This window comes from Calypte anna, chromosome 7, assembly GCF_003957555.1.
Source record: "Calypte anna isolate BGI_N300 chromosome 7, bCalAnn1_v1.p, whole genome shotgun sequence".
In the NCBI taxonomy this organism is placed as follows: domain Eukaryota; kingdom Metazoa; phylum Chordata; class Aves; order Apodiformes; family Trochilidae; genus Calypte; species Calypte anna.
This window is the reverse complement of record NC_044253.1, coordinates 9,859,111-9,871,437: the sequence shown is the minus strand read 5'-3', so window position 1 is coordinate 9,871,437 and position 12,327 is coordinate 9,859,111. Positions and strand designations below refer to the sequence as shown.

General features: G+C 48.4%; 1 protein-coding gene across 3 annotated transcripts in view; it reads right to left on the bottom strand.

The window, feature by feature from the left end:
* The window catches only part of HEG1 (heart development protein with EGF like domains 1), a 52,878-nt gene extending 48,848 nt beyond the window's left edge, over positions 1 to 4,030 (bottom strand). For all 3 annotated transcript variants that reach the window (XM_030454780.1, XM_030454781.1, XM_030454782.1), the window contains exon 1: positions 3,634 to 4,030. In XM_030454780.1, the coding sequence (XP_030310640.1) occupies positions 3,634 to 3,805 (172 nt within the window). In that variant the 5' untranslated portion in view covers positions 3,806 to 4,030. The remainder of the gene's footprint in view (positions 1 to 3,633) is intronic.
* Positions 4,031 to 12,327: the final 8,297 nt, after the last annotated feature.

Sequence of the window (12,327 nt, the reverse complement as noted above, 5' to 3'; positions counted from 1 at the left end):
ATCAATACACTTCACTATGTGCTCCCTGCCAGTCAGGTTACACATTTATCTCTCAGACTTTAGTCATTTACCATTTAAATACCACCCAAAGTGCTTTCATGGACTGGTGCAAACCTGGCTGGTCTGTGCACAACCCTTGTTGCCTTCAGGGGCCTGGGATGGGGAACAGTCAGGGAAGCTAATCTCTTATCTCCCACCTTTTCTGAAACTCTTTTTTTTTATTATTATTCTCTTTTCTTTGTTGCTTTTAATTATATACCCTGGAGGAGCAGAGCTAAATGTATGCAGCTCCAGGGACTTCACGTTCCCAGCATATCAACCAAATTCATTTAAAGCACACAGAGAGAAGAAGCAGAGATGCCCAAGAAAAGAAAGCCCTGCAGCCTATGGGTCTTTTAACAGAAATGAGGAGGTGCAGGAGGTGATCCCTTCCTTGTCCCCATGCAGAGGAGTAAGCACCCTTCCTGCAGCACCCACAGTCACCTGAAATCCTATCATAGCTAAAAAGCAGCATCTTACACCTCTCTGAACAGAGACCTAGGCTTCAGCTCCCAGGAGCCATAAAATACATACTGTGAAATTTGAGGCAGGTTTGGAGGCAACACCAGATTTTTATCCTCCTCATCTTCTTCCCATGCTCTTTAATTTGCTTCTTCCACACACAAAAAGTTTCAAAGACAGACAGATAAATAAATAAATAAATAAACACAGACTGTTCTGCCTTGCTAAGACAGAAAGTTTCTCCTAGTAGCCAGACTTTAAATCTCTGTGGCAGGCTTAGCTGATTCCTTCGCGGGTGATTTCACACCTTATTTTCAGGGCTCCCACTGGGGAAGCTGCAAAGAAAGGCAGCAGCTGGCATGGGAGAGAAGGAGAAAGGACGGGCAGGCTGGACACAGATGGCAGAAAAGCAGATCAACTTCTCAGGGCAAGCCCATCCCTGGCAGCCCCTGCTGTGCCAGGCAGCGGGACAGGGCACCCATGTGGCTCAGGAGTAAAGAGAAAAAGGGATCTTGCAACAAGAGGGGGAGACTCTAACCACAAAGACTCTGAAGGGGCCTCAGTGATGCCTCTGTTGTCCCTGTGGTATCACTGGTATTATTCCAAATTTACACACAGGAAACCTGAAATAAGAAGCCCTGCAGGAGGACCGAGCTTGTAACCAACCCCCTGTCCATCCCTGGCTGGCAGCAAAAGGTGCCCTTTGGCTCCCCTGGTGCTGATGCAAAGGAGCTCCAGAAGAAATTTCACATAGGTGTTTGACAATGCTTTAACTTTACTATGATCAGATTTCTTACTTCCTACTTCACCCAGGTTTTGGAGGTTTTTTTCCTACGTTCCTCTCCATGGGTTCAGCCTGTACTTTAAACACCAAGCAAAAGCCATCCATCCTCATTTCCTCATCAGACAAGCCCACGGCAGGGTGGCAGGGAAGAGTGGTCCAAGGCACAGGCAGGCCAAGGAAGGTAGCAAGGCTCTGCAGGGCAGCTGGGCTCCCAGCCCGCTCCCTCTCCCCATGCTTTATGAGAGGCTCAGAAGCCCCATTTCTACTCCCACTGCCTCACCATCTGCTCACTAAGCCCTGCCCAAGAAAGGTCTTTTGCTGCCTAACCTCAGACTCGTTTCAAACAGAAATGTAATCATTTCCACATAGTGCTGGGTTGATGGGTTCACAAGAAATGCCCTCCCCCTGCTCCCCTTGGGCTTCAAGGAAGAGTTTTGAAAGGTGAAAAAACACCTCAGAGGGGCAGGAGCAGCAGCGAGACAGACAACAGAGATTTCTCAGGCGTCGACAGAGCGGTTCAGGAGCTCCCATCAACCCACTCCCAGAACACCAAACAATTCCCTTGACTGACAAGCATAGAGCTGTAGCTAACAGCGAGTGAATCACGGCTGTCAGGACCCAGCATAATTCATGGTGCTGTTTGCTAGGGAGCGAGCTGCTGCCGGGTTATTTATCACTCCATGATGCATCCCCCATTCCCCCTGGATGGGGCTGACATGATTCACGAGCACCTGTAGCTGTGAGCAGGGGCTGCTTGGAGTAAAGCCTGGGCTGGGTGGCCAGGCACTGGTAGCCAGACAAATGGCTTTTCCAGCATGGGGACAGAGAGTTCGACGTTTTTGGGCTCCTTACAAAAGGAAACACATTCCTCCACCAACTCTCAGGAGTCATCAAGGTCACAGGAAAAGATGCCAGATCAAAAGCTGAGATGAAATTAAGTATTTTTTTTTTCCTGTCCGCTGAGGAATTTGTGCAGCTCTCATCAAATAATAGGCCAGCGCTTTACTGGCAAATAGCAGATTTTATCTTCAGAAGGCTGACAGCAGGTAAGACAGTGATATTCTCTCCCAGTTTGGAGGACAAACGGACATTTGGAGCGGCACAAAGAAGTGGCTGAGCTGGGAACAGACCCAAATCTCCTTCAGCTCAGTGTACTACCCTAGTCACCAGGCTGCTCTCACACAAACACTGTCAGTTAGCAGCTCCCTAATCCACCACAGGGTACATTCCAGTTGATGTCCCCAGCTATACATTCTGTTTAGCACGGGTTTATCTTAAAGGCGTGACCTTTATGAAGAAAACCAAAATGTTATAAACACAGTTTTGTCACATTTCCTGACATTATGTAACTCTACCAAAGTTAACTTAGCCCTGAGTAGCAAAGCACGATATTCTTTCCACATCAGGAATGAAAAGATGAAATTTGACAATCTAGGTCAGGCAAGGCAAGCAAACTTAAAACCTACCTAAAACCTACACAGGACTAATGTGACATATTGGATTTCCTCATACCACCTGCAGACACTCAGTGCTTTCCAAACTCATCGGCAATTAGTCATCCTTAAGAGTTATGTGTTCTCTATGGCAAGTAAGTGAATCAGTTCACTGGGTGACACCTGAAATGAGCACTGCTTGTTCTGGCAAAAAAAATATGGTTTACCCTGTGTGGAAACCAAAGTCAGTGTCATTTGTTAAGCACCAAACTAGTCATTCCTCCTGATAACGACACTGTAGATGTAGAAGGAAAAATGTGACATTATACATGACTAACCTGGCAGTCTGTAGGTGATGCTGAAACAGAGGGTATATATAGAAAGATGATGGCATCTATCCCCACACCTGGGTGTGGGTCAGCACCTGGAGTGAGATCAGGACACGTCTGAAGATGAGCAGTAGGTGATTCAGACCCTGAAGACCACCTACTGGAGCCATCGATTTCTCACCTGGGAAGCATTTTGGTGGGTGGACAGTTGTTGGCCATGCCCCTGGTGCCCACTTGAGCCTTCCCTAAGTTCTTCTGTCAAGTTTCCACCACTTGCCTTTGAGTCTAGCCACGCAGCTCTGATCCGTTTACAGTTTCCCACCCACGATTCCCATCCCAAACCTTCCCCCACTGAAGCTCTTGACAGCACCACCATGGGCTGGTCAAGGGAGAAGGATTTAGAGGGAGGGATGCCGGGATGCTCAGTAATCCTTGGTCACAGTGGGGTCCCACGCCATAGGAGTCCCATGCCATGCAGATCCACATGGCGTGGGACTCGTGTGATGTGGGACCCCACACGCTCTCCAAAGGGACCAAATCCCATCCTTACCCCCATCCCATCCCCACGGTGGAGAAGGAGACTCACCCGGGCTGCCGGCGTGTCCCGCGGCGGGAGGCGAGCAAGGGCGACCAAAGCAGCTTCGGGACGAAGCAGGAGGAGGTGGAGGAACACGCCGAGGGGAAGCAAGGGGCAACGACCCGGCCGGCGGGACCAGCCCCAACCCCAGCAGCAGCAGCAGGGTGCAAGCTGCCGGCATGGCGCTGGGGGATGGATGGAGGGGGGGACTGGGGAGGGGGAGGGGGGGGGCGGTGTGCGTGGGGGTGGTTGTTCACATGCCCGCAACGGGGCAATGAATAACCACGTAAATAGCGATTTTTAATTAATTCAACGTGCCCCCCCCCGCCCGGGGCGGCGCAAAGGGCGACCGCCCCGGCTTTAAAAGTGAGGGGTGCCCATAGTGGAGGGGTGAGGGGAGAGGAGGGGGAGAGAGGGGGGGGGGCCCGGCCAGCAGCAGCAGCAGCCTGCGGCCAAGTGCCGGCGCCCGAAAGTAAAAGGGCAGGCGGCGGAGGCTCCTCCTCAGCCTGACATCACCCCGCCGCGGCTCGGCTCGGTACGGCCCGGCTCCCCCCGGCCCCGAGCGGCCGCCCCTCCCGCCCCGCGCTGCCGGCGGGCCGCCCGCTCCCTCACCCGGCTGCGTGCGGCATCATCATCATCATCATCGCTACCACCATCCTCATCATTATTAAAACAATTATTTTTACTTTTACTTTACATCCCCTGATGCCTCTCCCAGACACTCTGGGGCGAGCAGGGCGCTCCCCTTGCCCACCCCCAAACCCCCTCAGCCGCTGCCGCAGCCTGACCGCCACCGCGCAGACAGCGCACAAGTCCCGCGCCCCGTGCAGCGGCCTCCTGCACGGCCACCCACCGCTCCCGGCAGTGTGCCCCACAACCTCCCGGCAATGTCCCTTAACTCCCGACAGTGCCCCTCCTCCGCTCCCGGCACAGCCACCCCCCCCCCCATCCCCACCCCCGCTGCCCCCCGAAGCCGTTTTGCTCCCCAGGGCCGCGCTGCCCCGCTATGTTTGTCGAGCCCCACCCGCGATGCGGGGACATGGGGGGGAGGGGGCCAAAAGAGCCGGGGTCCCGCAGACGGCTCCGGTTCCGTCACGCTCCCTGTTCGAGCTAGGGGGAAACAAAGCCATTGATCAATCGACCGATCAGTCCGGTCCTCCGACTGCAACCTCCAGTGCAACTTCGGGAGCAGCTGAGAAGCTTGGCCGCCTGTGCGGTGCTCTGCACGACTGGAAACTTTCTTTCCAGAGAAGTGTGGTGAGCATTAGATAGACCCAGACTTAATTCCCTTCGAAACCAAGTCCTTGCCAAATACTTTCAAATCTTTTATTGGTTCTAAAGCTAACCCGCTCTCTTTTAAATGCCAACAGCAGCTTTTGAGCTGCAGCTTCTTTGCAGTGGTGAATTTCCCTGGCTGGGCTGCACGAGAGGCAAAGGATTTCCCTTCATTGTTCTGAAATTCCCTTTTGCAGCTCCCTGCTCCTGGTTCTGCAAGAGGGCAGGCCAGGGAGCAGCGGGCCGGGCTGGGCCAAGGCTGATGGCATTCCCGGCTGAGCTATCCCTCCCCAGGGAACATAAACCCCTCCCTGAGCAGCCTCTCCCCTCTCAGATATCCTGGGCCCTTTGCTTTTCCCTCGAGCTATTTCAGGCTAAATTTCCACAAGCCAAGCAGAACCCGATTTTTCAAAGATGAGTTGACATGGGACAGACCATACACCACATCCAGGTAGCTGCAGCCTCAGACAAAACGCAGATCTGGTCCGTAACCCTTCACTCTTCGTTTCTCCCCTTATCAAAAGCAGAAGGCGGTGGCTGACAAACACAAACTCTCTCTTTGCACCCAAAAGGTGGCACTGATGAGTCCGCACCAGCACGTTATCGACCTTGGCTTTACCCGGCACAAAAGTCATTTTCCCTGCTCCTCTGCCTTTCTCTCAAAGTGTGAGGACGTTCTGCACCTTCCCAGGCAGCTTTGCAATGAAGCACACTTGGAAATCTTCACTCTGATGCTTCCATAATCGTAGATGAAGCCCCGGAAAAGGCAGCCCTTAGAAGCATCCCAGTATCAACCATTTCTCTATTCTGCTCCCTACAACTTTGGGCATCTTCTTGCCTCAAATTTGCTTAAACTCAAGGAACAAGTCAAGCTAATGTCCATCTGAGAAGTACTACATGATAGAAAATGAAGCACAAACAAATGACAGTAACACTTCTAATTATTCAAATAAACATCCAAGTCCTGGCAACTGAGGACATCTGCTTGACTAAGAAACCACAATGAGTTATCACCAAGGTGCCTGACCCACAAAGGACATCTTTAGCACTCTCTAGTCTATGTCAATGTATTCATCCATTCCTTATGGAAAAGGTTGTGTAAAAAAACAGCAAAACAACTTCCTCACTGAGAAGATGGAGACACAAATACAGAACTAAGAAACATACCATCATGGGATTGAGTTAAAGCTCAGGTGAAGAGCTGAGAAGTATTTTGATACTTTGGAAGATGATACAGAGAGCATAGAGCAGCAGCTCAAATACTTGGGAATATCTTTATACATAAAATGCAGAAATCCACATTACTGATTCCTAAGATAATAAATAATATCACAGAGTCATAGAATGTTTTGGGTTGGAAAGAACCTTAAAGATCATCTAGTTTCAACCTCCATGCCATGGGACACCTCCTACTAGAACAGGATGCTCTGAGCCCCATCCAACCTGGCCTTGAACCCTTCAGGGACGGGACATCCACAACTTCTCTGGGAAATCTATGCCAGTCTCACCATCCTTACAAGAACTGAATTCTTCCTAAGGTCCTACCTAAATCTATCCTCTTCCAGTTTAAAACCATTGCCACTCATCCTATAACTCCATGCCCTTGTGAAAACTCTCCCCTCAGCTTTCCTCTAGACCCTTCAGGTACTGGAAGGACACTGTAAGATCTCCCTGGAGCCCTCCCATCTCCAAGCTGAACAACCCCAGCTCTCTCAGCCTTTCTCAGGAATAATTAGGATTCTTCAGGAACTTTTTTTAGTCCCTGCAACTAAAGTCTTTCCAACAAGCAAACCTGGCACCTTCCTACATCCTTTAGCTTGCAGATGCAGGTGAGGCAGCAGGGGCAGAGGAACCTCTCAAATACACCATTAGGGCTGCTGGGGGCAAGCCAAAGCTAAACCCAGCCCTGATGTGAAATGTTGCTGTTGTGTCCACTCACCCTCATGCCTGAGGGCCATAAAGCCAAGCCTGCAGCTCTCATCCCTTTCCCCCAAGAGTCATCCCCAACATCTAACCACTCAGCAGCTCCCTGCTCTTACTATGACCTCCCAGGCAGTAAATCCAACCAGTGGGAAGCACAGTACCAAATGTTTTTCCAAAAAAGAAATAAAATCCTGATAAATTCTTCCTACTGTTTCAACTCAACAGGCACATCGAAAGCAACAGAAGAATCAGGAAAACACAGAACAAAAATTGGTGAAAATACAACCAGTGTCTGTATCAAATTGCTCTCCCTCCCTGTGCCCATATGCCAGATCATAGCATGACCCACTATGCCATGGCCCCTGGCCAGGAAAGCAGTGAACACCCAGATTAACCCCCTCAGGGGAACACATGCACAGCAAACATCCTCTCCAAAATTGCTGTTGAACCTGCCCAAGCTGCTGTAATGCTGCATTTTCAAACCAAATGGGGCACTTGTGACTGTCAGGAGGGTGACCACAAGGACTGTATTGCCATGTGCATGGCCAGCACCAGGAACCACCAGCCCAAGGGTCCTGATCTGCCCTTGAACCAGCTGCATGCCAACAGAGCTTAATATAGGTGTGAAAACACTCCAGGGGGACTGGAAATGGCCCATTGCAGCTTCCAACACACGGGGTACCAGGGAAGTTGCTGTCCTCAAAGGCCTCAGCTGGGGCAAAAGCCCCACAGCGAGAACCCCTGCACTTCAACCACGATTTACCATCAGAAAATCATCTCTCTCCTCCCTCCATTGAGGTTCCAGTCATAAGCAGCACATTATTCCCAAGTACCTGGATAGGAAACACTGATACTCAGGCAGTTTCAGACGTGCCAAATGCAATCCCTTCCCCCTGCCAGTGCCCTAATATGCCAGGGTTTAGTGGCTGTAAACTTAAGGTTACTGTGTTTTCCTGCCATGTCATTTTATTCCTATCTTCACTGCTTCAAAGTAATTCCCTGGTACTGAAAATGTCAAACTGTGACTGATCTTTTTGAGCTCCAGTTCCAACAGCCACGTGAAAAGATGGAAAAAAAAATTATCACTTTTCATTTCTTTTTCCCAAAAGAAAAATCCATTTTTTTTAATCCATTGGGACTGCAAAGGTTAGTGTGACAGAGATACCACCCCATCCACTTCAGACCCTCTCCTAGGAGGCCAGGGAATAAGCAGCTGTGGGGGGAGGAGTATGCTCTGCAGCAGCATGAAGGTGGCTGTGTGGAGTGTGACAGCTCAGCAAAGGCCACCAGCACTTGGCTTTTCCTCACATGGTCCTGGAGTTGTTTATCCCTGTGGCAGAACTGCACACTTTGCTGCTGCATCCAGCTAATAATCATTGCAGGGCAGCTCTGGGCTAAGGGTGCTGCCCTCCCTCCTTCAGAGCACAAAACTAATAGGGGATTTAAATGCATGAAATCATGCTGGAGGAGTCAGATGGACCAGGCAAACTCTTATGTAAAATAATGCCACCACATCCTCCTGAAAGAGGCTATGACCTCAAGCCTTTCCCCAGCTGATGACTGAAATACATTTAATGCTTCCATCTGAAAGCAACCAGCACATTCAACACATCATGGAGTTCAAAACAAACAAACAAAAAACTTCACTGGCACAGGCAGCCTCTAGCATAACTATAAACCACGTCTGATACTATATGCTGATTAACAGAGTCCCATCATCACCTTGTTTTGGGGGAGGAAAAAAAACATTATTTCACCTCATTTTCCACTTTCCAGACTGAGAAGCTGGGGACACACAACCAAATTTGCCCAGTTGTGCATTTTTTCAGTCTGAAAACACTGAACCCCCCCCAGAGCCTCTAGAGAAGAGGCATCTCTGTAGCACTTTGTCAGGATTATATTGACAGGTCCCTTCTCTCCAGTTCTACAGGAGCCTTTTGCAGCCCCGGACGATGTCATGAAACTCCTGCAGCTCCCTTGAAACTCAGCCCAGATCTGTCCAAAGCTTGGATCAGGCTCATAAACCTCAGACAAGTTTTAAGCTGGTGATGAATTAAGGTACAAAGTGAATGTTTTTTACTGCTGGAATTTGTTATTAAAAGTCCTGGGTTTCTGAAGTGAACAGATAGTCCCTAACCAAGTAATTAATTACCTTCCCCATCTCCTCCCAGTGCCGTAAGCCATCCATTAATGGATCCCAATCATCCAAACAGCACTTAGTACCTGACCATTTTTCTTGAAGTTTTTGGGGTGGTGGTATTTTATTGATTAATTTTTACAAGAACTGCTTGCCTTGTACCTCCCTTGGAAGTTACTTGTTCCAGATACTTGACATTTGGAGGGCAGGATGGATATGGATCTTGTGATCTCTTCTCATCCCTCATAGAAAAAATGCACAACAAATTAAAATGACGTTGCATTTTGAATCCTGACACTGGAAATAAATCCCGTGTTTTCTAGGGGGGAGGGAGGGGGAGAAGGGGAGGAAAGGAATAAAAAATCAGCCATTTAAATCCAGTGAGATAGAAGCAATTTAACATTTCTGATTTATTTCTTTTAGGACCCATTTCAGCCAGCTCTGACTTGGAGCATGTCAAGAAAAATCTGGCCATTTTGGAGCTGAGCAAAACACTGAACAGCAGCACCCTTAAAATCCAGAAAGAAGCCCCAGCCAAATTTTACCAGCAACATTTGCACCCAACAAAGTTACAGGTTTTCTCCTTGATTGATGCCTTTCTACATGTGTGCCCATGGTTTCATTTGCTCTCACACAGTGGGGAAAATCCCAGGTTTTGGGAGATATGTGCAGGAAAATCACATGAAAAAAGCCATGAGGAGCAGAAGTTGGAAAGAGAAGAAGCTTCTCTTGTGCTGTATAGGCTTTAGAGCTATTTATTTATAGCCTGCAGTTTGCTGCTACAGCCTCTCATCCATAGTTTTTATAAACCATTGCTGCTGAGGTCTCACCTTGCCGCAGGTTTTAAGTGATGCTACATCAGATCTGGGTCTCAGCAACACACCACTGGGAAGCCAGGAATATAGCAAATCCATTATTTATATTTTATGTGGAGCTACTAAATATACAGGTTGTCTACAAAATTTTCCCTCTCTTTTATCCCAGTAATAGCCCTTTCTAAAATTCAGCAGGCAAGAGCAATCATTCAAATAACCTAAATGTTAATCCCAGGCTGGCTCCCATGATTCAGCAAATCTCTTCCAACCTTGAAGGTCTAAGTATGCTGCTGATTAGAAAAAAAACTCTGCTTGCCTAAACCAGAGGTGCATGGGCAAGAGAATACCAGCCCATGGAGCACAGAGAGCCAAAATTTGGCCATCCACAGAAGCATAATTTAGCATTTTGTCACCATTCTTTGCTACTTCAACACTGTGGTCCTGACTATCTGCTATGAATAAGTGACCATAGCAGGAGTGTGATTTTTTGGCCACCATATACAATGAAGACCATCCAAGAAAACTCAAAGTTGATCAAAAGAGAGACAAAATTAAAAAATAATAAAATAAAATAAAAATTGAACTACGCAATGGATTCTATGGATTGAAAGAGCTGGGCTCCCCATGCAGACTCCTAATGGGATACAGAGGCCAACCCAGGGGGATGATGACAATTTATACCACCTGAAGAGATGTCTCTTAATGCCAACATCATAATAAACCTTGACTTTTTTCCTGCCCATTCTTAGTCATCTATTTGTGCCACAAGTTTTTTTGAGGCAGAAGACTGATTTCCTGACCAATTTAGTGCTGTGGGAGCACAAATGCAGCATGAGCTTCCAGGCAATCCTGAAAGGCCAGTATTAAAATATTTATCCTCTGCTGCCTTCTGTGCTTGCCTGTGCTGCACAGGAAGCCACCAAGACTAGAGCCATCCGTTTGCAGTTAGAGTCTCCAAACAGAAACAAAAACAGAGCTTTTACATCTACATCTCTCTCCAAAACAAACATTTTCACACCCTGACCCACTGCAAGACATTATAATTTCTTACCTAGTAATAATTTTAAAAATAAAATTTCCAACCCAAAGGAAAATCATTATAGATTATAACAGAGCTTACATGGCTTAGAAGATAGGAGGGCCTTTTCATAATGACATTAACCAAGCTGCAACCTATATGGGACATATGATGCTCAGAGATGGGTCCCAAACCCACCTCAGGGAACATGAAGCTTCATGAAAGCTACAGCATCTCAAGTCACAATCCTTTTCACCAGGGGGTGAAAGCAGTAAATTAGCACTCATAGCAATTATCCCCACCCACATTTCTTCCCTATAATCACTTACCATGAACCTGAGAAATACCAACCCCTAATTTCACTTTTTTTTTTTACTTTTTTCTTATTAGGGTGCAAGAGAAGCTACAGGTCTTTTTGGCATGACACCCCAGCCTTTAGCAATGCAACTGCTCACTCTTTCTAGGTGGAAATTTTTTCTTGATGTGAAAGCCCTCCATACCCCTATGGCCTGAACTTATCAAGTCTCCAGCACCAGTCTGTGGGGTTTTTGGCACTAAAAAAAGGTTTCCCTCTACACTTAACTACACCAGAGCCAAGGCTCTGGGAAAGATAAGCACACCCCTTTTCAACCACAAAATGGGAAAGCTGCCCTACTCATAACCTGTAACAGCAGCATCCCAGCCTTATGGGATTCCTTTCTCCCTTGCAGGTAGGAAGGGAGGAGAGGTGCAGGTGCCCATACTTACCAGGTGCTGGAGGGAGCTGGTTCTGCTGTAGGGGAGGGAAAAGGTGGAAGAGTTTTTCCAGCAGCAGCAGAGCCCAAAGACCAGAACTCCCCAGCATGACATGCGCTGCAGAGCATCTCCTCTGCTGCCAGGTCCCAGTGGCAGCTATTGCCCTCCAGCACTCAAGACAGCCCTGATGCTCCTTCAGAAACACCAAGGCACAACCCATCCCTGCTCCCCATAGCCTTCTGTATGGCCTCTCATGGGCCCCTGCACTGTGTGGTGCTTTTCTCCAGCAAAGACAACCAAGGTTGTTCCAAAGGATGTTTGGATGCTGGAGCTGAAGGGGCAGGACTGGTGGTGTCAGGGTAAGGGGACAGCTGCTGCAGACTTAGTCACCTGAAGACAAAGCTGGGGGGCACCTTCCCAGTACTGTTATCCCAAGTGAAGAGCTGCTTGTATTCCTGGCCCAACACATCCCAGTTTTGGGGACAAGGGACCACACAGTTGGAGAGGCAAACATTCCCCACTACCAAGCCATCTGGCTCCAACCAGCTCCCAGGCAAGGGACACTGCCCAGTGACCTTCCTCGTCGTCCCTCTCTGGATCTCCTGACTGCTGCCTTATTTTAAGAAGGTATCTAAATTGTTTAGGAGTTAACAAAGAAGTTAATGTCCACTAATCATTTCATGCCATGCTCTCAGGTTTTCTGTTTTTCAAGCTACAAAGAAACCCAGAGCTGGGCAATGCCCATCTTGAGGAGGGAAGACACCCCACAATGTTTTGGTGTGACAGGACTTTATGAAAGA